Genomic DNA, 22300 nt, shown 5'->3' on the forward strand with positions numbered 1-22300 from the left:
AGAGGGGAGAGAGACATCAAGTAGAAGACAGTCACCACACATGGACCTTGCAGCATCTGTTGGTCCTTTTTCACCCTGGGCTTCATTGCCCAGCTGCAGCACCTTAGGACCTCATGTGACTGGGTAGCAGCCACCTCTGAAAAACAAAGTGATGAATGTAACACCTTCATCAACCCCCTGCCCCACACTAGCATTGGGCTGAGCTTCATGGACTTTCTGAGGCTGGAGATTTCTTCCAAGAAAACTTAAAAGAATTATTCTCCTTCCAGCTGCTGGAGGACAGTGAAACCTATGTGAGCAGCCAGTGCCTTCAGCACCCACTATAGAAGTAAGCCACACTGTGCCCCAGGGACAAGCCATTCTTTCACAGATATTTTAGATGCTGAGACCCTGCACTGCACAGGGCCCAGAAGCTGCTGGACAAACAGAAAGTCTCAAGTTTTTTATTCTTGACAGAAATTTTTGCCCATCTTGAAAAAAGAAGATAGGAGGATATCATGGATCACACTGCACAGAGCCTGTTACACCTTTGGAATAAGTCTGCATGGCCAATTTTCAGGGTGTTATTGTTAGTCACCTGTAATTTTCTTGGGGTCTCACTCTGGAATCAATCCATCACCTGCAAACCTCACCAACTATTTGAAAAGAGTTTAAAACTTTCAGGTAGTTCTGATAGAGGAGAATTTTATTTGAAGTCCAGTGTAGTGAAGCCCTCTTTACTAAAAATCCAAACTATGCTAAACCATGACATCCAGAAAAAGGAGGAGCCAGGAAACAAGGAAGAAAGCATCCCAGTTTTTTCCTATATCCTAAGACAGCTGGCAATACATTTCTGTAAAGGATTTACAACCCATGGATGCAAAAAACACAGCAGGAGGGGATGGGTGTTTCGTTGCTGTTATGAGTGCTGCTGAGCAAGGGCATAGGCCACACGCAGTCAAGGACATTCCCAACTAAGAGATGCTGCAGCACAGAAAAACCACCAAGTGCAAACAGTGCTGTATATTTAATTGGGAATAGTCTTACAGTTCTTATAAGGACTCAAAAGTTGTAACATGGGGTCCTACTTGTGGGGAAACATAAAAGGTGGAAAAGCTCTTAGGTGTGAGGAAAAAGCAGGTTTCAGAAATAAAGCAGAAAGAGTTTAGGAATTAGCTCTAGCTGCGAAAACTTGAAGATAGAAGAGGATACAATTACAGAGTAAGCAAGGACATTAAAACAATGGTTAGAGTTTCTAGGTTTGGCTGTGATAGGTTTTGAAGTTGCAAAAACTATGCTTAGCAAGATAGATAAGTTTAAGGTTAATAATGGAATGTTGTGTATTATTATATAAGGCATAACAAGCAAGTATTGTGTACAACAGATGTACATGCGCTGTTGAAGATTGGTTAAAACAGTTGTCTGTAAATTTTAGAAGCATGCTCATTGGCTGAGAAGCTTTTAAGAATGCTCTGTAACCAGGAAGTCTCTGGATGCCTGTGACGACGTGAGCTTTGTACCATCTCTGTCTCAACTCTGTATGTGAGACTGATAACGGAATAAAAGAATAAAAAGGCTCCTGGAACACCTGTCCAGGCTCCCCGTCCCATTTGTCGACAAAAACACCGACACTACTCATGCTCTCAGCTGAGAGGCACTTTCCTAGCTGGCAAGAAGAAGGGGCTAGAACTAGCGTGGGCTTCTGCCACCACCTTTCCAGTACTTGCACAGGAACTAGAAGTGAAGAAAAAAATTTAAGCAAAGTCATCTTGGTAATGTCTCTGAAGTCCTGACCCTGCAGCAGAAAGCCTCGGAGCTTCGAGATCCTCCCTTCTGCTCTTCATTTTGGCATGGGAGGTGGAATTAACCCCATCAGAGATGGTATTCTGATTTCTTTACAGCCTGAAACACCACGTGGGACAGGAGATATACCAGGACACCTCAGGAAGGAATTGCACTCCTCTAGCCCCAAAGCAGAGGTGTTCCTGGGAACAAAGAGCTCCATTTGTTCAGGGAACTGATCAAATTACCTCTCTCTGTTTCTGTAATGGTGCCTTAAATGCCTGGCTTGGGTGCACACTCTGTGAATGGTGGAACAACCTGGTCTGATGTCAGACATGACCCTGCTTGGAGATGCAGCCTGCACTAGGGACTGTTAGGTCACACACCTGCCTGAAGCTGCTGAGGGACACCTTGGGGCTCTGCAGGAAGCTCACCTGCATCCTGCTGTTCCCTCAGGATTAGTGGAGGAGCACTGGGAGGAGAAAGCCCAGCACTGCTGGGCCAGAGGTTCTCCAATAACTTGCCATTGACATGCATCATGTTCAGAGTGACACAGCAGGACCTTGATTCAAGGGAGTGAGGTGATAACAAAGTCTCCCTTCCCACAGCTACCCATGGCTGGCAGAGGCATGGCATGGATGTTGGGATTCCTTGGCTGGCAGAGGCATCTCCACCTCCAACTCTGGCCAATAACTCAAACCCATCTCTGTTGCAACTGCTGGACTCAGTCTAGCAGACTGCCGCAGCCTGAAAGCTCAGCAAGGGTTTCCTAGGGCCATGCGATTAATCACATCCCAGAGTCCATTTTGGACAGCCCTGTGATCTGGCTCCGGCAGCCAGCAGCGTTACAATGCAGTGGATGACAAAGAAGGTAGAGAAGGGTCTCTCATGAGGGTTTGAGATGGCTTTAATCACATCTTGTCCCCGTGATGTTCAGAGGTAGAGAGAACAGCATGGTCTGGGTGCAGGATGGTTTTGTCAGGGGCCCAGGGGTGGTCCCTGGGCAGGGTTGGGGTACAAGAACAAATAGGGAGAAACCAAGGGAGTGGCCAAGGCTAGAGAGGGAACAGGGGGAACATACAGAATCAGGGGGTCAACAGACCACCACGCGTCTCCAATTCCAAATCCCTGGCAGGCAGGCCTTAGTCTCCTTCATGAACTAGTAGCATTAGTTACCTTTACTAGGTAGTAACAAGCCCCCTGAATGAGATACATGGGGCATTTTTAAAACAGACTCTGCTAGATCTCTGACACATGGCCCTGAATGGGATCCTGGCATAAAGACATTGACTGAAAAGCTGCTGCAACTGGCTGGAATTCTGGTAGGGAGGAGGACAGTAGGACTTCAGTCACATCCATTCCCTGCCTGTGGTGAGTGAGTAGGACATGAGTGTGGCTGATGTGAAGGGAGATGCTCTGGAGTTGGCTCCTGAAATACAGGAGCTGTGGACCAAATCAGCCGTGGCTGAATGGCCTTGGGCCCCAAAAAGGCCACGCAAGAGGAGGGAGGAGAGACTGAATGACGCTGCCCTGATGTCCCCAGCTTGACCACCTCCCTCAACAAGCTCCTGCACCTCTTGGAGTACAGGGCAGAGTGTGACTCCAACAAGGAGGAAGTGGCAGCAGTGGATGCAGATGCTGGTAGATGAAGAAAATACCTTCCCTGACACCCCTGATGACTATGACAGAATCGCATTGAGGGGTCCTCCAGAGAATACCTGCTGAGCCCTCTATGGATCTTGCTGCTGAGTCTCCAGGCCAGCCCTCTGGCTGTCCCCCAGCCTCACTTGCCCTGTGTAATCCAGGTGGTGAAGGAGGCACTGCAGAAGCAGCCCGGGGTCATTCTGACCTGCACACTGCTGCCATGGGGCATCATCTCCTGCTGAGGGGTGCCCAGCTCAGGAGAGCAGGCAGCAGGCAGGCCAAGCACCTGCACCAGCCAGCATCCCCAAGGAACAAGAGACCTCTCCATGAGATGACATCCCACCACAGAAAAAGAAAATGGTGGTGAGCCAGGGGGCCAAACACTGAACAACCCTGTAGGAGGGGAAGCCAGATATAGGGACAGAGCACCCAGCCCAGTGACCAGCACCCAGCCCCTCCAGCCCCAGTCCTCTGCCAGATCCATCATTCTTGTTTAATTCACTAAGAATTGTTTTGCAGTTCCTCTCTCTGCCTGGGGTTGTTTGCACAGTGGAAGTGAAGAGGGGGCTCAATGCAGCCTATTCCCATCCTATGGGAGGTCAGGCTGGGCTAGGCTGGGGGTGCTAACCGAGAGGATAGCTACTGGGGCATTGTTCTGGGTGCTGGATCGCCATGGGAAAAACCACATTCTTCAGTGTCCTCAGAGCACCAAGCAGCAAGACATATGCCCTGGTATCACTGTGAGCAGTGAGTGCGGTGCTGGGCACATGCTGAACTTCCTGCTGGGTCTGGTTGCTGGAGGGCAGGGGAAGAGGGACTTTACCCAAGTAGGGAAACCTTTCCCTGGGAGGGAGTGGGTGAGATGAAACACTGTGGGAGGGGACTGCTGGGGACACTGAAATGCCCCAAGTGCTGCCATGGAAATTTCCAATTTGCACCAGCAAATCTCATTCCTAAAGGGATTGACCCTCTCAGCCGAGCATGTTGGCTGGCTCTCCATCATCTTGTCACTAGCTTTTTGGGTTCCTGGCTGGTGGGACCCAGAGAGCACATTAGGAAAATTCCCTTCCCTGACCATTATACCAACCAGTACTTAAAGTACTGAAGTGTATTAACTGTGCCTTTACATAGGTACACTGTAATATGCTGAACAAGTGGATTTTTACTGGAAACTTTAGTCCAGCCCTGGAAATAGGGACTTTGCTTTGTCGCAGCTTAGAGCTGTCCAGGAAGTATAAAAGATGTTGCCATGTGACTGAAGTAACAGCAGCATCCCAGTCCCTCTGACATATCTTGGAAAACTTTCCAATATCACTTGACATCACAGGTGAGTCACCCTTGTAAGACAGAATCCAAGGACATCTGGCCCAACAGACAAGCAGCAACATTGCAGCAGAAATCCTGCTGCTTTGCAAAATTTTACTGTAACCAGCAATCAGTAGTGTGGGTGCTATTGATTAGTCCACCTCTTGTACCTGACTACCTGAAGGGTATAAGAATCTTGTGTAAAATCACACTTGGGGTGCCCTGATTTGGCTTGTACATCCTTAAAATTCTGTACTTTGCATCTCAGCCTCTTGGGTTGGTGTCGGCTATTGAGGCATGGACCCAGACCGGCAGGAAATCTGAATCGTTTATTCAAAGGAATGAGCTGGTTTTATAGACTTTTCCAAGGCACCGTATTTCCTTATATGGCATGACCTATCCCGCGTTGCCACATCAAAACCACACTTCCTTCTATGGGATGATCACTGGCTGTTCACCCATCCGGTCAGCTCCCAGCAGGCTCCTCTCCATAGGGGTCTGCCCAGTGACACTTCCTGCCCCAGGGTCTGGTGGAGACAAGCCTCTCTGTGCCACCATGTGCTCCTTTGTGCTGTCATGTGCCTCTGCAGGCAGGTTTTACAGCTCACAACCCAATTCTATCTTATTTCTCCCCATAGACTGGCATGTGCCAAGTTCTGGTTGGTATGATTCAGTTGCGAATCTTTCCTGACAGTTTGGCAAAACTTAGTTGGGAATTTATGAATGGAATTTATGAATGTCAGAGAGAACATTCCTGTTTGACTCAGAAATTGAGTAAAATCTCTGAATGAGAATATCAGGGACATTCCACCTCCAGCTCCACCTGCTCATCCTACCGCTTGTTTTTCTGCTTTCACTCTGGTTTCTACAGTATTGCTACTGCAGCTGGCTTGCAAGCACATTGCCAGGAAAAGTACAGGGCTGGGACTGGAACCTGGCCAGAGTTCTGTGGGAACAGTCTGTGGGCCATTTGTGCCCACTGATTTGGTTTTGGGGTGACAAATGCCCAATGACTGCAGAATGATTTGGAGAAGGTGGTCCACATATCTTCTCTGCCCATAATGCTGTATGGGCTGACGTGCAGCAAGGGTTTGACGCTGTCTTGACACCTGAGGAAAGAATTGAAATCTGGGAAACAAATCAGCTGGGAAAGCAAAAGGCAGAACCCCATGGCTAGCCAATGACCCAAGCTGTCCCTCAACAACTTGAACAGCTTATGTTTGGCTGATAATTACACTTCTCTTCCATCTTCATCATACAGTGTCTGGGTTTGAAAGACAGGTGTCTGCTAAGGAAGGCAGAAGCCTCCCTTGGAATGGCAGATGCAACCCCCCTTCCCTCCGAGTTATTATAATTTTGAAATCAAGGGGGCTTTGAGGCAAAGATGTGGGAAATAGGAATAACAGTTCTTTACTATTATATATCTGTATGTGTATAACCAGTCAAACAAACAGCAATAACTCTGGCAGTAACAGCGAACAATCCCAAACCCAGTCCCAGCCTTCTTGGCTGTCAGGCCCTTTCCCCTCGGGTGCAGTTCCGCTCGCAGCCGGCAGGGGCGCTGGCGGCTCCCGGTGAGCAGGGCAGGTGCGATGGTTCCCCCGCGGCTGCAGGGGGCGCTCCGGAGCGAGCTCGGGGAGCCCGCGGCACCGGTGCCCCGGGATCCCGGGAAGGGATGGAACAAAGGCTTCACAAACCGCTGGGCAGCCGATCCCGGTGTCCGGCCGGGCCCTCGGGAACAGCAGGCTGGAACAGCAGGCTGGAACGGCAGGGACGAGCACAAATTCCAGGTGGCAGACGAGGTGTATCCCAACGGAGAACCCCCTGGAGGTCTGGGCAGGCAGGGCGAGCACGGCTACAACGCAGCGAAGGCTCGAAGCAGCGGCGGGGCAGGGCGGTCACAGCCCGGCTCCCAGCAGGGCAGGGAAGGTGGGCCGGGGATCCTGGGGTCTTTCTCTGCAGAAGGAAAAAACAGCAGATGAAAAAACAGCTTCCCTCTCTAAATATCCACCCTCAGCATTTGCAAAGGCAGATACATATTTAGGAAGGTTTTTTCTAATGTATTCCAAGATACACTTCGTAGTGTATTCCTTAAATTCAATATGTGTTGTCTCTGTGGAACCCAGGACCTCCCAAACCAGCACTTTTTCCCTCTTTATAAACCTGACCACTGCATCTTGGATGTCGTGCTCCTGAATGTTCAGAGGAATCTCCTTTGTTCCCCCACCGAAAGTCACTCAAGGTCTCTTGGTGCTCAGCTCGTTCTCATTGTGACACTTGGGGCAGCTTCTCTTCCTCCAGAATTCAGGAGGTTCTCTGGAAGTCCCAGGGTAAACCAAAGTGTTGGACCTATAAAACAAACCAGTGCTCGAGCTGCAGAGACGTGGCTTTGTGGCAGCACTTCCCTGCTCTGGGCCTCCACAACTCCAGGCTCGATCATGGACTTGGCGGGATGTACAGTGGCTGCGGGGAGAGTGGGGCTGGGGGGCAGCGGTGTCACGGGGTTCCGCAGTCCACAGCCACCAAACCTCTGTGCGAGGGGGGTGCCACACATCCCTCTGCGTGAGGGTCCCACAGGCCCTGGGGGAGTCCCCGCAATCTCCATGGGGGAGTGTCCCCCACATCCCTCCTTGTGAGAGGGTCCCTTCCACAGGGTTTTGATAACCTGAGCCACACTGCTGATGTCACATTTGACATGATAGTAAGAACCAGGCTGTCAGCATACGCTGTCTATTGCAACAGCTGGGGGACTTCAAGCCTTTAAGAGTCCCTGTTAGAATGAGGAAATTTTGGGGGTCCACTGCAGTTTCTGATTTGGACAGGACAGGAGATACCATATTTATTGTGTAACAGCACATGAAGTCTAATGTTGGCTCTGGACATTGTGCAGTGCATAAATTGGGAGCATTCAAGTCTTGTGAAGTGTCAGGGTGCATGAGAAGCACAGTCTTCCTCAACCAAATAAACATGCATTACATAGGTGTGTTCATGTGTATTTTACTGTATAAAAGATGTAACTTTTTACCCCTTAGTGTGCTTGATTCATGGAAACCACTCTGCACCCTGCAGAGAAGAAACAATGTCGTCTTTCTTAAAACAGACTGTGTATGTGTTTAGAGAGCTCCTAAAACTGGCAACAGAGTGAGGGTACTGGTGGTATCTATGAAGATCCAGGGACAGACTAGGAAGGGGGTAAGAAATACTCCAGAGAGGGACAGGTTCAGGTGGCTCCTCACACAGAGGTGCGGGCCTGGAGCTCTGTCCGTGGTTGCTGGAGGTCCCTCAGCATTTCTCTGGGGCTGTAGGTATGGGGGCCTATTGTGGAGGGATGTGGTGGACCCTCCTCACAGAGAGGCTGTGTAGACCCTCACACGGAGGGATGAGGGAGACAGTTCCGTGGAGGCTCTGGGACCTCCTGATGAGCCGTGGGGACCCTCACACAGAGGGATATGGACACGCCCCTATGGAAGTCGTGTGGACCCTGACACAGAGGCTGGGGGGATCCCCCGGGGGCCGCGGGAACCCTCACATGGAGGGATGTGTGGGACCCTCGGTCCCACCCAGGCTGTGGGGACCCCTCTCCCTCAGAGCTCTGCGGGCTCCCCGAGCGGAGCGGGCCCGGCTGTGCGAGAGGCTCCGGCCGCGGGGGGGCGCTGCCCGCCCGTGCACGCCGGTTTCCGCGGAGCGCGGCCATGGCGGGCGCGGCGCAGTGCGGGGGCAGTGCCGTGTACCGCTCCCGGGACCCCGTCCGCAACCTACGCCTGCGGTGAGCGCCCGCCCGGCCCCGGACCGGCCCCACCGGCCCGCACAGCCCTGACGCTCCGCTCCTTCCCCGCAGGGTCCGTCTCCAGCGGGTCGCGCCGGCCGGGCCTCTCCTGCCGCGGGCGCCGCCGCCGCTCGCCGGCCCCGAGCCCCCGGGCAAGGCCGATCGCGCCGGCAGTGCGGGAGCGGTGCCGCTGGGCATTACCGCGGCCTCTCGCGCAGGCGCCAGGAAGCCCCCGCAGGACGAGGAGGAGGAGGCCGAGGTGGGGTGGCAGGAGAAGCTCTTCAGCCAGGTGGGTGCGGGGGGGGAGGCAGGAGGGACTTCACGGAATGGATCAGATCGAAGGGGATCACTGGGGTCCTCCAGTCCGACTCCTCTGCTCAGGCAGGAACCGCAGAGCACGCTGCTCAGGCTTGTGTCCAGCTAGCTTTGAAATACCTGTAGTGAGGGAGACACCACGCCCTCTCTGGGCAGCCTGTTCAGTGCTTGGTCACCGCACAGGGAAGAAGTCCTTCCTCGTGTTCAGGAATCAGTTCCTGCCCATTCCTCTTGTTCCATTGCTGGTCCCCACGGAGCAGAGCCTGCTCCATGCTCTGACTCCTCCTTGCAGACACTGTCAGACACTGACAGGGATGAGGTCCCCTCTCAATGTCTCCTCTCGAGGCTGAACAGCCTCAGCTCCCTCAGCTTTTCATCATAAGAAAGGTGCTCCTTGGTGAACTTTGTCACCCTCTGCTGAACCTGCTCCAGGAGCTCCATGTGTCTCCTGTCCTGTCCAGAACGGGACAGGCTTGGGGGAGCTTCCTGACACCCCCTTTTCTGCACCTTACTGTGGGGTTCCTTGTTTCAGGGTGAGCTGCTGTGCCCAAGCCCTTCCAGGTGGCCATCGGTGGTGCTGCTGGCTGCCGCATGCCTGAGCAGTGTTGGAGCTACTCTGGAGCTTGGGTTATTTGCTGAGTTTCCCAAAGGGTCTTGTTTCTGGGGTGGCTTTGGAAAAAAGCTGAAAAATGTTTGTGGCTTTGCCAAAGCTGGTGAAAGGCAGCTGTTGTGCTTTACCTGTGGTGCTGTCAGTTTGAGGTGGATCTGTACCTGAATGAGTCAGCCTGCCAGACTCCCCTGGACTGGCAGTACCATGAGGAGATTCAGAAACTGGAGAAGGCTGGAGGTCGGAAGAACTGTCGCATCTTCACCTACACTGACCACGACCGATTCACCAACCTAGAGGAGGTACCAGCTCTTAGTTACTCAGTGTCTGTCAAAACTTCCAAGTTTACTGCAGAGGGAACATTTCTTGGTTCTCAGCCAGGCAGATACCTTGAGTGCAGGAGAACACACTGCTGCAAAGCAGCTTCTGCTGGTGCCCCAGACCTGGGGTGGGATGTCCCTGCTTCAGAGCAATGATCGGGACAGCCGGAGGGACTGGCTCTGTAGGAGCACTGCTCTGTAGGAAGCTTGCTGGGTGGAGTGAGCTGTATTTTGCCACCAGAACAGTGAAGGAATTCTGCAGTCATCTAGCAATTTGTCCTTGCATGTGGTTGTGTGCATACCTGTTCCCTCCTCCAAGAGGAGAGGTGTGTTTGGGAAAGGTCCAGTTAAGGTAGTTCCTGTCTGTTCTTCAGCTCTGCCAGAAGGTAACTGACTTGGATCATGAAGTGCCATCGTATCTGGTCGAGAGGATGGCCAGTGTGAGGAGGAGAAGACAGGACCGTAGGCCTGTGTAAGTTCAAACTGGGGCTTTGAGCTTGTTCATGCTGGCTTCGTGGTGCTGGTGCCCCAGCTGTGGATCAGCCTGGTCCGTGGGAGCTGGTGGCTTGAGCTGTGTCACACATGGAATCCAGCACTGTGACTCCTCATCATGGTGGGTTTGGTGCTGCTGAGGTGAGCTGTGACCGGTGCTGTTCTGTTGTTGACAGAGAAGCAAGTTCTCTCAAGACAAAAATCATCACCTGGGAACCTTCAGAAGAATTTATAAAGAACAATCATGTAATTAACACACCTGTGCAGACCATGTACATCATGGGGGACTTGGGACCTTATGGGAAGTAAGTAAAATCCTGAAGTGATCAGAATTTCCCAAAAGAAAATCCATCTTCCCTCTTTACTCAAAACTCCTGTTTCTTTCATTAGTTAAGGGGAGAGATTTCCAAGAGCTCAGTAACATGGGATGCAATTTATTTCTGCCTCTTTCTGCTGTTGGGAGGCAGCTGAGTGTATACCTCCAAAAGACTTCTAAACCAATGCAGGAAAGTGTGTATGTGTTCCCTTCTGTACCCCCAAGTTCCTTTACCAGCTCTGCTGTTCCAGAACATGAGAATGTCCATGTTCTCTGTTTAGACTGTGTTTTTCTGGTGTCCTCCTTCAGGCTTGGTCACAGGGAGTATGAAAATGTGCTTTGCACAATCAAGGTGGATGGCAATGGGGTGATCACAGTGAAGCCTGACTTCACTGACGCCAAAGGAGCCTACCGGTGAGTGGGACAGGGCTGGGACCTCTCCTGGCACTTGGGGTAGGGGGCTGAAATGGCTGTTTCCTGGTCACCCTTCAGGCAGGGGATCAGCACTTAAGTTGAGAAATACTTCATTTATTTCAGGGATTTCTAGGAAAATATTGCTAGGTGCTTATGCTCTCACTGCGTGTGTGCTGTGTGGGGCTTTGGTGCAAGTCTCTAGAGATGCAGGTTATCATGGAATCATGGAATGGTTTGGGTTGGAAGGGACCTTAAAGCCCATCTTGTTCCGCCCCCTGCCATGGGCAGTGACAAATTCCACTATCCCAGGTTGCTCCAAGCCCCCTCCAACCTGGCCTTGGACACTTCCAGGGATGGAGCAGCCACAGCTGCTCTGAGCAACCTATGCCAGGACCTCACCACCCTCACAGGGAAGAGTTTCTTCCCAACATTCTATCTAACCCTGCCCTCTGTCAGTTTGAAGCCATTCCCCCTTGTTCTATCACCACATCCCTTGTAAAATTACGTTATGCATATCATGGATGCAAGCAAGTCTCCCATTTTGAGGGAATGATGCTGGCAGGCACTTGCAAGTGAGGAGAGGGCTGTGAGTGCCCTTGTCTCACTGCACAGGCTGGGTGGAGGGGACACTGCTGGGTCAGGAGGGCCCCATCGATGCCTGTGCCTATTCTCTGCATAATCAGGGAGTTTTTCCCATGTGTTTTGGGCCTCTGCAGGATCGAGGTGGATGGAGAGAAGCGAGAGGTGTGGGAATACACCATTGAGAATGCATCTGCCCAGGTGCAGCCAGAGGAGGAGGAGCGTGAGCAGCGTGTGTTCAGAGATGTAAGTACTGGCCATGGAACATGTTCACTAGTTCTGAGTAACAGAGGCAGCTCAGACCCTCATGGAGATATAACTGCTGGTGCTGTGCACACCTGAAGTGACAAAATGTCTCTGCTTAGGGATCTGAGAACTACAGCAAATACTCCTTGCTTCATCCCTTATTCCTTATAATGACCGCTAGTTGTCTGTAGTTGTCCTGCCTCTGGCTGCAGTGCTTTAGGGAGTGAGAACTGATGCAAGAAACCACCCAACTCCATGCCTTCCTAGTGTCACCTGCTAGTGTTTTTCCTTCCCTTCTGAGCAGTGGGCAAACCCTTTCCTTAATCTTCTTTTGCTGCCTGTATATTTATTAAATGATGTCGTGTTACCTGTAATGTCCCAGGATATTGGGATCCCATTTCATGTCTTGATCTTTCTGAATTGCCTTTTTGGCTCTGACAGTTTATAAAAGTAGTTTTTGGTTTAGCTTTTTATTTGTGCATTTCGTTATTGGTTTTGTGGTCACCAAGGAAATAATGATTTCACTAGACTGATCTCTACCTGGCCATTTCCTTGGAATAGTCTGTATCTGTGTTTTTAAGATGTCATTTAAGATCTGATTCTTCAGAGCTTCTTTTCCTTTAAAACTGGCCTTGGAGAACTAAAGCTGAAGTTCTGTGCAGTGTTAGCAGTTATGCTTCTTTGTTCCATTAGATACTTACATTCTCCATATTTGCTGTAACAACCCCACATGTGCTAAGCCTGGTAGCAATTTGAGTTTAAATTATATACACTTTAATTTTTGCAGTATGTAACAACAGATATAATCAAAATGCCACTTTTTTTGTTGTTGTTGTTGTGTGTGTTCCCAGTTGTACGGGCGGCACAGGGATTACCTCAGTGGGCTCGTGGGCTCAGACTTTGAAATGGTGAGTTCCAGAGGCACTGGCAGGGACTGGAGCTCTGTTGTCTCTGGGGCCTGGTGACCTGGCTCACACAGCTGCCACTTGCAGCACAGTCTCCAAAGACGGTTTCATTCTGGAGGGGTGTTGGCAGCTTTTACCTTGTGGCTTTGAGCAAAAAATTGGGTCAGAAGGGACAAGTTGCAGTGGATTTGGGGTCTGCAGAGATCCATCCTGCCCGTTCAGGGCGTTCTGAACACTACAGTCTGTGAGTCTGCGTGCAGTGCCTCAAGGCCTTTGTAGTACTTTGAGAAGGAAGGAGAGTTTATGTCTTCTGGGACAGTGATTGCTGTTAACTTCTTCAGTGTCAAACAGCTCTATGTGCCACTTCGTGCAAGTAAACAGCCCCTCTCACATACAGACTCATGCAGTTTCCTTTCTCACTGAGTTACCCCAACTGCAATCTTCTCTTGCTCAAACAAAACACTGTTTGCCAAACAGTGGAAGTTGTGGTTTCCAGTACTTTGATAGAGTCTCAGTGCTTCCCCCTCCTCCCTCATCTTGGGCAAATGCAGGAACATGAGAGAAGCAGGACTGTGATTTCTGCAAGTGACTTCTCACTATGTGTTATATCGATCTTGGCATCTGTAAGAGAGCTGTTTACAGAACAGTAAATTCCTGCAGGCTGGGCTTTGGGGGATTTGGTCTCTTTAAAGACTCTTTCCAGAGGGACTTTTCACTTCTGGAAGTGATAGGAGAAATCATGCCTCCTCCCTGGCCAGAACAGTAAATCATTCATGTCCAAACACCCATGAAGTACCTGTGTGAGATCCTGTTGGGAAGGAGTTGTTGAGGTTGCACCAGTGGTGGTTGAGCTCTTTATCTTGTTTCTCTGCTAATTTTTCCAGCCTCTTCCTGGTACTCTGAGACTTTTCGTGAATGGAGAAATAGGTGAGTCCTTGTTCTAAACAGTAATTAGGGCTAATGTGGGTGTCCTGGGATGGCTGAGGGTATGATCCAAAGATTCTGAAATCCCTAGATTTAAGAGGCCCTAGAATCCTTTACTTCCTCCTTCTCCTCCCTGTTTGCTGCAGACTAATCCCTTGAGAGGCATTTACAGGTTGGAGGTTACAAATGCTGCAGCAGATTGCTATCATCTCTATTAATTTCCCAAAGAAACCAATTAAATGTGTGACCTCCCTCATCTGGTTAGGGATACAGGGACAGGGCTAGTCTGGAGAGGGAATCTTCTCTACGGGTTATCTCCTGTTACTTTGAAGACTGTGGCTTTTCCCAGCTTCTAGCAGTAACTGATTTTCCTTGAGGTTATTGGTGGTGGCTCTCCCAAAAATCAACAGTGAATGCAGGAAGAATTTGTGTGGAAGCAAACAGCTGAAGTTGATTCTCTCTTCTCAGTTTCAGCTCAAGGCTATGAGTATGACAACCTTTATGTCCATTTTTTCCTGGAGCTGCCTAACCGTGAGTGTTCACATTCCCAGCCACATCACAGCAGTTTAAGAGATGAAACAGGCTTTGGCTGGTCCATCAGACCAGCTCTGCTGGGACTCAGCAAAAATTAGTGCTGGGGCTGGGATCTAGTCAGAGGCCTTCAGAGCTAAAATGGCAGAACTCAGCTCAGGCTGGGATGTAGAGGTGGTGGTAACCAGTCTATTCAAACTTCATTCCTTACCCTGCAGAGAACAGCCTTCCTGTGCTACCCACCACTGTGACCTTGTCTGATTTCAGTGCTTGTCATCATGTTTTGTGTTGATGTTAACATATTAAATTTTGATGGATAAATAAGGCTCCCAGCACTGACATACATATCCTGCTGCATGTTCAGTTCTCCTAAAGCTATGGCTCTGGCTCCCCTCTCTGGATATATCTGTCAAGATACCACTTCTGCTACTCAGTACATTTAGATAAGAATCTACTTTTCTCTTGAGATGAGTTGATGCTTTTCATGGACAGTTCTGGGTGTTCTGAAGAGCAGTGCCTGGAACAGGACAGGGAAAAGTCATGAGGAACAGCTGAGGGAGCTGGGGGGGCGGGGGGAGGCTCTGCCTGGAGAAGAGGACACTCGGGGGGGACCTTCTCACTCTCTACAACTCCCTGAGAGGAGGGTGCAGCAAGGTGGGGGGTCAGGCTCTGCTCCCAGGTAAGTAACAGGACAACAGGAAACAGCCTCAAGTTGCACCAGGGGAGGTTCAGGTTGGACATCAGGAGGAATTTCTCAATGGAAAGGGTGGTCAGGCATTGGAAGGAGCTGCCCAAGGCAGTGGTGGAGTTCCCATCCCTGGAGGTGTCCAAGGAAAGACTGGACGTGGCACTCAGTGCTCTGGTCTGGTTGACAAGGTGGGGATCGGTCACAGGTTGAACTCGATGATATTGGAGGGCTTTTCCAGGCGAAATGATTCTGTCATTGTCAGGGTGGGTGATGTTATTTGTTACTCCAGTCATCAGGGACTGACATTCTCCTTTGAGCTGCTCTGGTTTGTGAGTTTGGTCTCACCCCAAGCCTTCATCTTCTCCTGTCCTTCCAGAGTGGTCAAGTTCCCCGTTCCAGCAGCTCTCAGGAGTGACGCAGACCTGTGCCACCAAGACAGTGGGCTGGGTAAGGACACTTTCAGACCTGCAGAACAGTTTGAACAGGCAGTCTCTGGAGTGGAACATGTGTAACAAACTACAGATATATTCAACAAAAGTCCTGAGTTGAGGGCTCCTTTCAAGAGCAGAGCATGTTTGGGATTCTCCTTACTCTAATTACACTAGTCATTTTTTCAAGGGTCCACTGTGTCCAAATGAAACTACTCCAAATAAAACTAGACCAGATAAAACAACTCCAGAGCATTTTCTGGAACCTCACTTCTTTCTTCATTCTTGCTGACTGATTGCCTTTGGAGCTTTGATTTTTGTGTTCCCCAATGCTCTGAGTTAACCAAGCATTGTTCCAGCTTGCCTGGGGCAGGAATGTGCAGAGACTCTACACTGACTTCCCAAAATGAAGCCTCCTCTTATATGGGAAGTTGGTTCCGTTGCTGTCTCCAGCTCTCTCTTACAAAATTTGAATTTTATCAGATTTTTAATGTATTTTGTATGTTTTCATATTACAAAAATTATTATCATACAACATTCAGTAGTACCAATGTTTGAGGTACTGTGCTTGGCTTGGCTCCTGTGAAGATTGTGGCTGCCCAGTAGTTCTGGAAGTGACAGAGTTTTCATTTGAAGCGTATCACTCCCCTTTTCCATTATTTTCAACAGCCTATTCCATCAACGTGGCACTAGGGAGTGTATGCAGGTCCATCCCACAGTCAGGTGTTTGTTAGATTGATCTTTTTGGGCAGCATCACCTGCTTTCTACCACTAGTTCCTTTCTGCCTGGTCTCTATGCCCTCTGCAATGCTGGTGATGAATTCTCTTGCCCAGGAATCTGATCTCTGCCCTGTTCTTTTTCTAGGATAACGTGGCATACTTCTGCTACCCCTTCACTGTGGATTTGTTTTACACCCAAGAAGATGAAGGTGTGTTTCCTTGTTACTCTGAAATCCTTTGGTCCCACTGTAGCCATCGTGCTGTCTGTCCTCTTGGAGATGAAAGGACAGAGGGAAGTGGTTTTGGTTCAGCAGAAGTTCACCCTATCACCACGCAACCCCTGGACACATCCTGTGTTTGCCCTGCCCAGGAATCCATTAGCATTTTTATGGATTCATTGATGTTGTACTGTTTCCAGGCTGTAGGCAGCTTTATCTGGTTGGAAAACTATTTGGATCTTGGCTTGTCTCTCTTTAAACCTGGGGTGCAGGGCTATGTTGCTGTGCCTGGTGTGCTGCACGAGCCCTGGGATGCTGCAGCAGGAGAACCAGGCAGCTTTTTTGTACACAAGTAAAACCCTGTGCTGAGTCTTACATTTGTAGACGGGCTCAGTGACCTGTATAATCCCTATATAGTTCATGTCACTTTGATACTTCAGCTCTATTTTAAGCTGGGCTTCTCTGCTGCCTGTTCCTGCTGCTTCCTCACCAGTCCTATTGCTCTGTGGATACGATTGTTAGGGACAGTGCTGTGGCATGCCTTGCCACTTGAATCCAATGTACGCTTTGGATTTGGGTATTCAGCCAACACTAATGAATTTTCAGACTAGAAGAAACACAATGAGTTTGTGTCACTGTGGAAAAAAGAAATGCTTGGAGAGGTGTAGGAGAATACAAGTTAATATTCCCCCAATAGCAGTGGGAAAGGCCAGAGATAAACAGGTTCCCCCATTTGGCTTCAGATCATTCATGAAAGATTATCTTGTCTGCTCAAAGATAATTAACAGCACAGTCTGGACTTGGCTCTTAAAGAATTTTCCCTAATTTTTAACATCAATAGTTCTGTTTTCAGCCTCAAATCTGTGGGTTCAGCTTTTACAGGGGAAGCTAATCAACCATAAATCTTTGTTAGTCATTATGGAAGAAATACAGAAAGGACTGTGGTGGAAGGATGCTGGAGTGTATCCAGAGAGGGAACAGAACTGCGGAAGGGTCTGGAGCACAAGTAATAACTGAGGGAGATGAGGGTGCTCAGCCTGAAAAAAAGGAGGCTCAGGGAGGACCTTCTCACTCTCTACAATTCCCTCACAGGAGGGTAGAGCCAGTTGGGGGTTGGGCTCTGCTCCCAGGGAACAAGGGGCAGGACAAGACAAAACCTCAAGTTGCTCCGGGGGAGGTTCAGGCTGGACGCCAGGAGAAATTTCTTCACAGAGTTGGTGTTAAGCATTAAAAGGGGCTGCCCAGGGGAGGTGATGGAGTCCCCATCTCTGGAGGTGTCCAAGAAATGACTGGAGGTGGCACTCAGTGCTCTAGTCTGGGTGACAAGGTGGGGGTTTGGTCACAGGTTGGGCTCGATGATCTCAGAGGTCTTTTCCAGGCGAAATGATTCTCTGATTCTTTGGCTTCCTACTAGTGGAGTTGGGCATTTAGCATTCTTTTTCTCAGTGATCGTCTCCTTCCCAAAGCTGTGACCTGCTCCCCATCTTGCAGACAGTCTCCCTCAGTGGCCTGTTCTCTACTTTGAGGTCCTATCCCTGGATTTCTGGCAGAGGTATCGTGTGGAAGGATATGGGTCCTTGGTGCTGCCAGCATCTCCAGGTAAAGCATCCTTGGGACATCGTGTTAATTGTCTGGGAGAATGAGTTGAGTGGTCCTCTTGGGAAGTGATTCAGCCAGTCCCAGGGATTTGGTGTACTGAAGAGAGCAGTCAGCTGTCTGGGGGGCAGCAAAGAAGGGTGTGAGGCACATCTTGAGTTGCTGTCCTTGATCCTTTGATACTGCCGTTGCAACGTGTGGTGTGATAAAGCTCTGGGGTGATGCTGCGCATCCATCTTTACACTGACAGTAGCCCTGTGTGTCTCACGTGGGATCTGGGAGTGACCCCCATGTGTTACAAGGAGATGCTGCTATTGGGCAGGGGGTACTTTCAGCACTGGCTGTGTGACTAGAATGGGCTGACTCATCGGGAGAATGCTTTTAGAACGTTTCTGATACTGTGCAGTGTTTCCATTTCTAGACAGCTCTGGGTTGGGTCAGCAGCTATCCACCTGCCTTTGCTGTCCTCTGTGACTGAATAAATCACAGGTCACAGCATCTAAGCTGTCCTCTTGTCCTGGGCCAGGTGTCCACGTGCTCACCATCCCTACCTGGCGTCCTGTTGAGCTGGGAACTGTCGCTGAAATGAGGAGGTTTTTCATTGGGGGATCTCCTGAGCTGGAGGACTTAACCTACATCCGGATACCATCGACCTTCAAGGTGGGCTCAGCTGCAGAGCAGCCTCTTGCCAGGACATGGTGCATTATGCTCTTGGGTTCAGGTGGCCATGGGCAGCCTGGACCAGATTTGAACAGGGATGAGCTGCTGATCCTGTCCCTCTCACTAAAGAAATGTCTCCTCTGTGAGTCTTGTGATCCTGAACAGAGGAATGGGCAAACACTGAGGCAGAGCTGTGCCTTCTGAGGGGTGAGCAGCTTAGAGAAGTAGGGGAGCATGGACCAAAGCCTTGGCTTATCCCTGCCTATAAAGTGTTTGTCAGGTCAGCATTTGGTACCAGCTGTAGACTTCTCTTGGGTTTCTATGAGGAATTTGGGTTGTATTGTGCCTGGAACAGCTTCCTGAAGCAAGAAGCTGATGGGTGTGAGGCAGGTAGAAACTTTATGTTCCTCAGAAAGCTGCAGAGGTGGCTGCTGGTGTAATGAGCAGGGTGATGTTAGTGGCAGCTTTGTGTGGGAACAAGCCCTGATGCAGTTGTTGAAACCCTCCCCCAGCACTGCACTGTCAGCTTGCAAGTGTTCAGGTGCTGCCCTCAACACAGCCTGGAACTATGTGCCCTTCTTACCAGCCTTACAAGGAAGGGAAGACTGTGCCCACACGAGTTTGTGCTCTGGTGGATCACGCTTGTTTTCACTGTGAGGTTACTCTAACCTGTACCATCCCTGCAGGGAAAGCACTTTAGCCGCTTTGGTTTCCGGACAAAGACCACAGGGAGCGTCACGTTCCGGCTCTATTGCCTGCAGCAGTCCAAGTGAGTGCAGCAAAGGGAGTACGAGCTCTGTAAACTCCATCTCCTGTGCTGGTTTTGGCAGCCCTGACCTGCTGCTGTGCTTCTGTGCAGAGCCTTTCTGGAGAACAGTGCCCTGAGGCAGCGCATGCAGAGTGTACTGGACCGACTGGGAGGCTTCAGCCAGCAGAGCTCTGTCTACAATGTTTTGGGTAAGGCCTTCAGTGTCATTCTGTCTTGGTGAGCATTGGCTCACTTTTGTCCTCTTTTTACAGAGTGGGCAGGATATTTCAGGAGAAGCCATTACTGTGGGAGTAATTCCCCCCCCTGTGACCTCTCAGAGTCCATGACAGAGGTTAAATGTTCTGCTCTGAGCTGGAAACTTCAGGAGGCATCAGCTCTGAGCAGGCAGGAGGGATAACCACTGTGTGAGGGCACAGCCTGGACTGGGCTGCACAGTCTTGCCTGGCACTGAGCAGAGCTGGTGGCACTGAGGCACAGGCTCTGATTCTGTTGTGTACAGAAATCAGAGAGCAGCGGGTGGAGCAACACCAGGTGCTTTGGTGGTGGAACTTACTCACAGGAAGTGAGATCCTGCACCAGGAGAGATGATGTTCACTGGAAAGACACATCCCTCCCCTTCCCTGAGGCTGTCTTATGCATTCTGGCCTGTTGTCACCTCTGTGTTGTAGAGGCTTTCCAGCGGGCACGGCGCCGGATGCAGGAAGCACGGGAGAGTCTTCCCCAGGACCTCATCAACACTTCTGCCTCTACTGTGCCCCATCCACTGGAGCCGTGAGCACGACTTCTGTTGCTTGGAGCACTTGGCATCTTCCTCCAGCACAAGCTCCCACCCCTCAGCAGGAGTCCCAGTGCTGGTGCCTGGAAGCTTCAGAAGCCCTTCCTTTGTTGTTTTCCCTGGATGGGAGAGGGAGCCTGTAACGCCTCCAGACCTAGAATTTGCATTTCCACAGGTATCTGTGGAAGGAGCCCCATTTTTCAAGGCCCTTTGTTACCAGGCTCTAACAGTACAGCCAATTTTTTGCATTTCTTCTGAAAGACTGACGTGGAACCTGTGAACCCTGTAACACCTTTCAGGGATTAAAAAGGAAATAATGAGAAAAACTGACATGACGGTGTATTTAGTTTTCTTCTTAAAGAAGAGGGTGATGTTGAAGGTCAAGGCACAGATGCTGTTGGAGATTAATGGAATGAGTAGATAACTTCTTGAGAAGTGCTGATAATTGTTGTCAGCTGTTGTGTACAGGGCAATCAATAGTAAAATCAATCCGTGCACCTCTGCCTTAAGACTGATTAATTCCTAGAGAGAGAGCTCTCTGCCACATGTAATATATGAAATTAAAGCAAAGGAAGACAGATGGAGAACTGGACAAAAGGGTTACATTCTGCATTTCTTTGTGTGTGCCCATAAGGTCTGGCTCTGCAGTGGTGATCAGGAAGTTTCTTCAGGAATACAGTTGAAAACACACCTTCCCCTTAGTTCACCACAGAGCTTTGTCTGGGGCTGGAAGGTTTGCAGACAGTGAGAGCAGCTGATAACATTTGCACAGCTGCTGAACTTTGAACTGTTCAAGCTGTTCATTTGAAGTTGATGTTCGTTGGTGGTTTGTTGTTGCATCTCTGATTGCAGAGCACTGTGGTGCTTCCTGGGGAAGCTTGTGTTTACCCTCTCTTTACCCAGTTTCTTCTCCTGTTCTTTTCTCAGTTTTTTTCCCCATTTTTGTTTCTGTCTGAAGTTCAGAGGAACATAGCTCCCTGTAGACTGATAGTGCTGTGTTGGTTTCTGCACGAGTCACATTTCTGTGTGTTTTCTGTTCCCAACAAAGGATTGGAAGAAAAATCTCAAGCTGAGACCATGCAGGTTTGAATGTGTCTGTGAATTTAGAATTCAGAGGCAGGATATGAAATATGAATTGGCCATCTTCCTTTTGCTCTGCAAGTTCCTCCTTCACAGGGAACATGAGACTGACTCATGGTTGCAGCCCTGTGTGTGGTTGTTAGAACATCCCCTTATTCCCTGGTGCTCCACTGTCTTCCTCACTCCCTTCTTGCCATTTTGAGGTTGTCCCAGTCTTCAATGAGAAAACAAAGTCCAAAAAGGAGTCGGCAACTCTCAGAGTTTGTCCTTCCTTGAGCTTTGTTGTAATTCCTAGATCTGTCTGGCAGCTTGAATTGGTCTGGCAGTTTCAATTACAAGGGGACTTTTGTTCACCTTCCTTGCCTGTTGCCCCTCATTTTGATGGAGGAGGCTACCAGGATGTGTTGGAAGTGTGGCCTGTGCAGCAGAACAGTGTCCTCGGCCTGGAGCTGGGTGATGTGCCTGGTGCTGATGTGATGACTCTGGAGGTACCACATCTGGTGCTGGAGCAGCAGAACTGATCTCTGTGTTCTGTCATGGTCTGTAATGACTGACTCAGGATGAAAAGCATTCAGTGAGTATGTAGCGCTTGTTATCTCTTTATTTTAATCATTACTCACATTGTGGTCTCGTGTGTTTATCACAACCTTCTGGGTGTTTTTGTGGTGCTTATCGCCAAAAGCTGAACTGCATCTCTCTGAATGCTTCTCAGGATGGAGTTAAACGGTTACAATAATAATTTTTTTATCAATAAAATAACAAAACACCTTTTTGATTGAGATGATGCCAATGACAGATCCTGTTAGAGTGGAATTTTCTGATGAGGTTGGGTTCCTGACTTGTTGCCCAGTTACATGGCAGGATTTAGTGTACTGAGTGTGAGATGCACTAAGATTTACATAATTGTATTATTTTGCTACTTAAAACTCTGAATAGAGAAACTTGAGAGGAAAATTTTAAAATTAAAAATTACTGGAATAAAGCAAGCAATTCTTCTAAAGTAAGAGACTGTTTGCAGTTCTTCACTGTTGTGCTTGCAGCCTCCTTGGCCTGACAGAATAAAGTGGTGCTGGTAAAAGCTGGTTTTAAGAGACCGCTCAGCAAATGCTCTTTGACTTTGCCCTTTTATAAATTAAACTAGCAAATTTCCATATAGATGTACATATATGAAAATGTCACTGATCTTTTAGTCACAACTGGCATTTGTGCTCTGAGCCTGCCAAGGATCCAGCCTGGAGAGG

At 49.5% G+C, this 22300-nt stretch overlaps 1 protein-coding gene and 1 long non-coding RNA gene across 5 annotated transcripts; one reads left to right on the top strand and one right to left on the bottom strand.

Annotated features, from left to right (window-relative positions):
* Nucleotides 1–6626: 6626 nt before the first annotated feature.
* LOC121663537 lies at nt 6627–8566 on the bottom strand. The gene is made up of 3 exons (XR_006015665.1): nt 8470–8566; nt 6874–7059; nt 6627–6666 (listed from the first exon to the last, which is right to left on the bottom strand). It is a non-coding gene; the product is annotated as an uncharacterized LOC121663537 (long non-coding RNA).
* Nucleotides 8381–22063, top strand: MKS1 (MKS transition zone complex subunit 1). Of its 4 annotated transcripts, XM_042025894.1 has the most exons (17): nt 8381–8476; nt 8549–8765; nt 9545–9700; nt 10093–10190; nt 10387–10515; nt 10836–10940; nt 11657–11765; nt 12617–12673; nt 13555–13597; nt 14063–14125; nt 15190–15260; nt 16107–16170; nt 17671–17778; nt 18302–18435; nt 19122–19204; nt 19295–19392; nt 19873–22063. In XM_042025894.1, exons 1-17 carry the CDS (start codon nt 8403–8405, stop codon nt 19977–19979), a joined length of 1716 nt encoding a protein of 571 aa, XP_041881828.1. In that variant the 5' UTR covers nt 8381–8402; the 3' UTR covers nt 19980–22063. The 4 variants fall into 4 exon arrangements, with proteins under 4 accessions (XP_041881828.1, XP_041881830.1, XP_041881829.1 ...); XM_042025896.1 differs by lacking the exon at nt 14063–14125 and having other exon boundaries at nt 8383–8476; XM_042025895.1 differs by lacking the exon at nt 12617–12673 and having other exon boundaries at nt 8383–8476.
* Nucleotides 22064–22300: the final 237 nt, after the last annotated feature.

The sequence above is a fragment of the Corvus kubaryi genome, unplaced genomic scaffold (assembly GCF_017639235.1).
Source record: "Corvus kubaryi isolate FWS band 111438036 unplaced genomic scaffold, C.kubaryi_AGA036_p1.0 37284, whole genome shotgun sequence".
Taxonomy (NCBI): domain Eukaryota; kingdom Metazoa; phylum Chordata; class Aves; order Passeriformes; family Corvidae; genus Corvus; species Corvus kubaryi.

Bases quoted from the DNA above. Each gene is read 5' to 3' on its own strand.
- MKS1 (XM_042025894.1), top strand. From the start codon at position 8,403: ATGGCGGGCGCGGCGCAGTGCGGGGGCAGTGCCGTGTACCGCTCCCGG. The intron at 10,941-11,656 runs GTGAGTGGGACA...GGGCCTCTGCAG, and splicing joins GACGCCAAAGGAGCCTACCG to GATCGAGGTGGATGGAGAGA. The intron at 19,393-19,872 runs GTAAGGCCTTCA...TCTGTGTTGTAG, and splicing joins CTCTGTCTACAATGTTTTGG to AGGCTTTCCAGCGGGCACGG.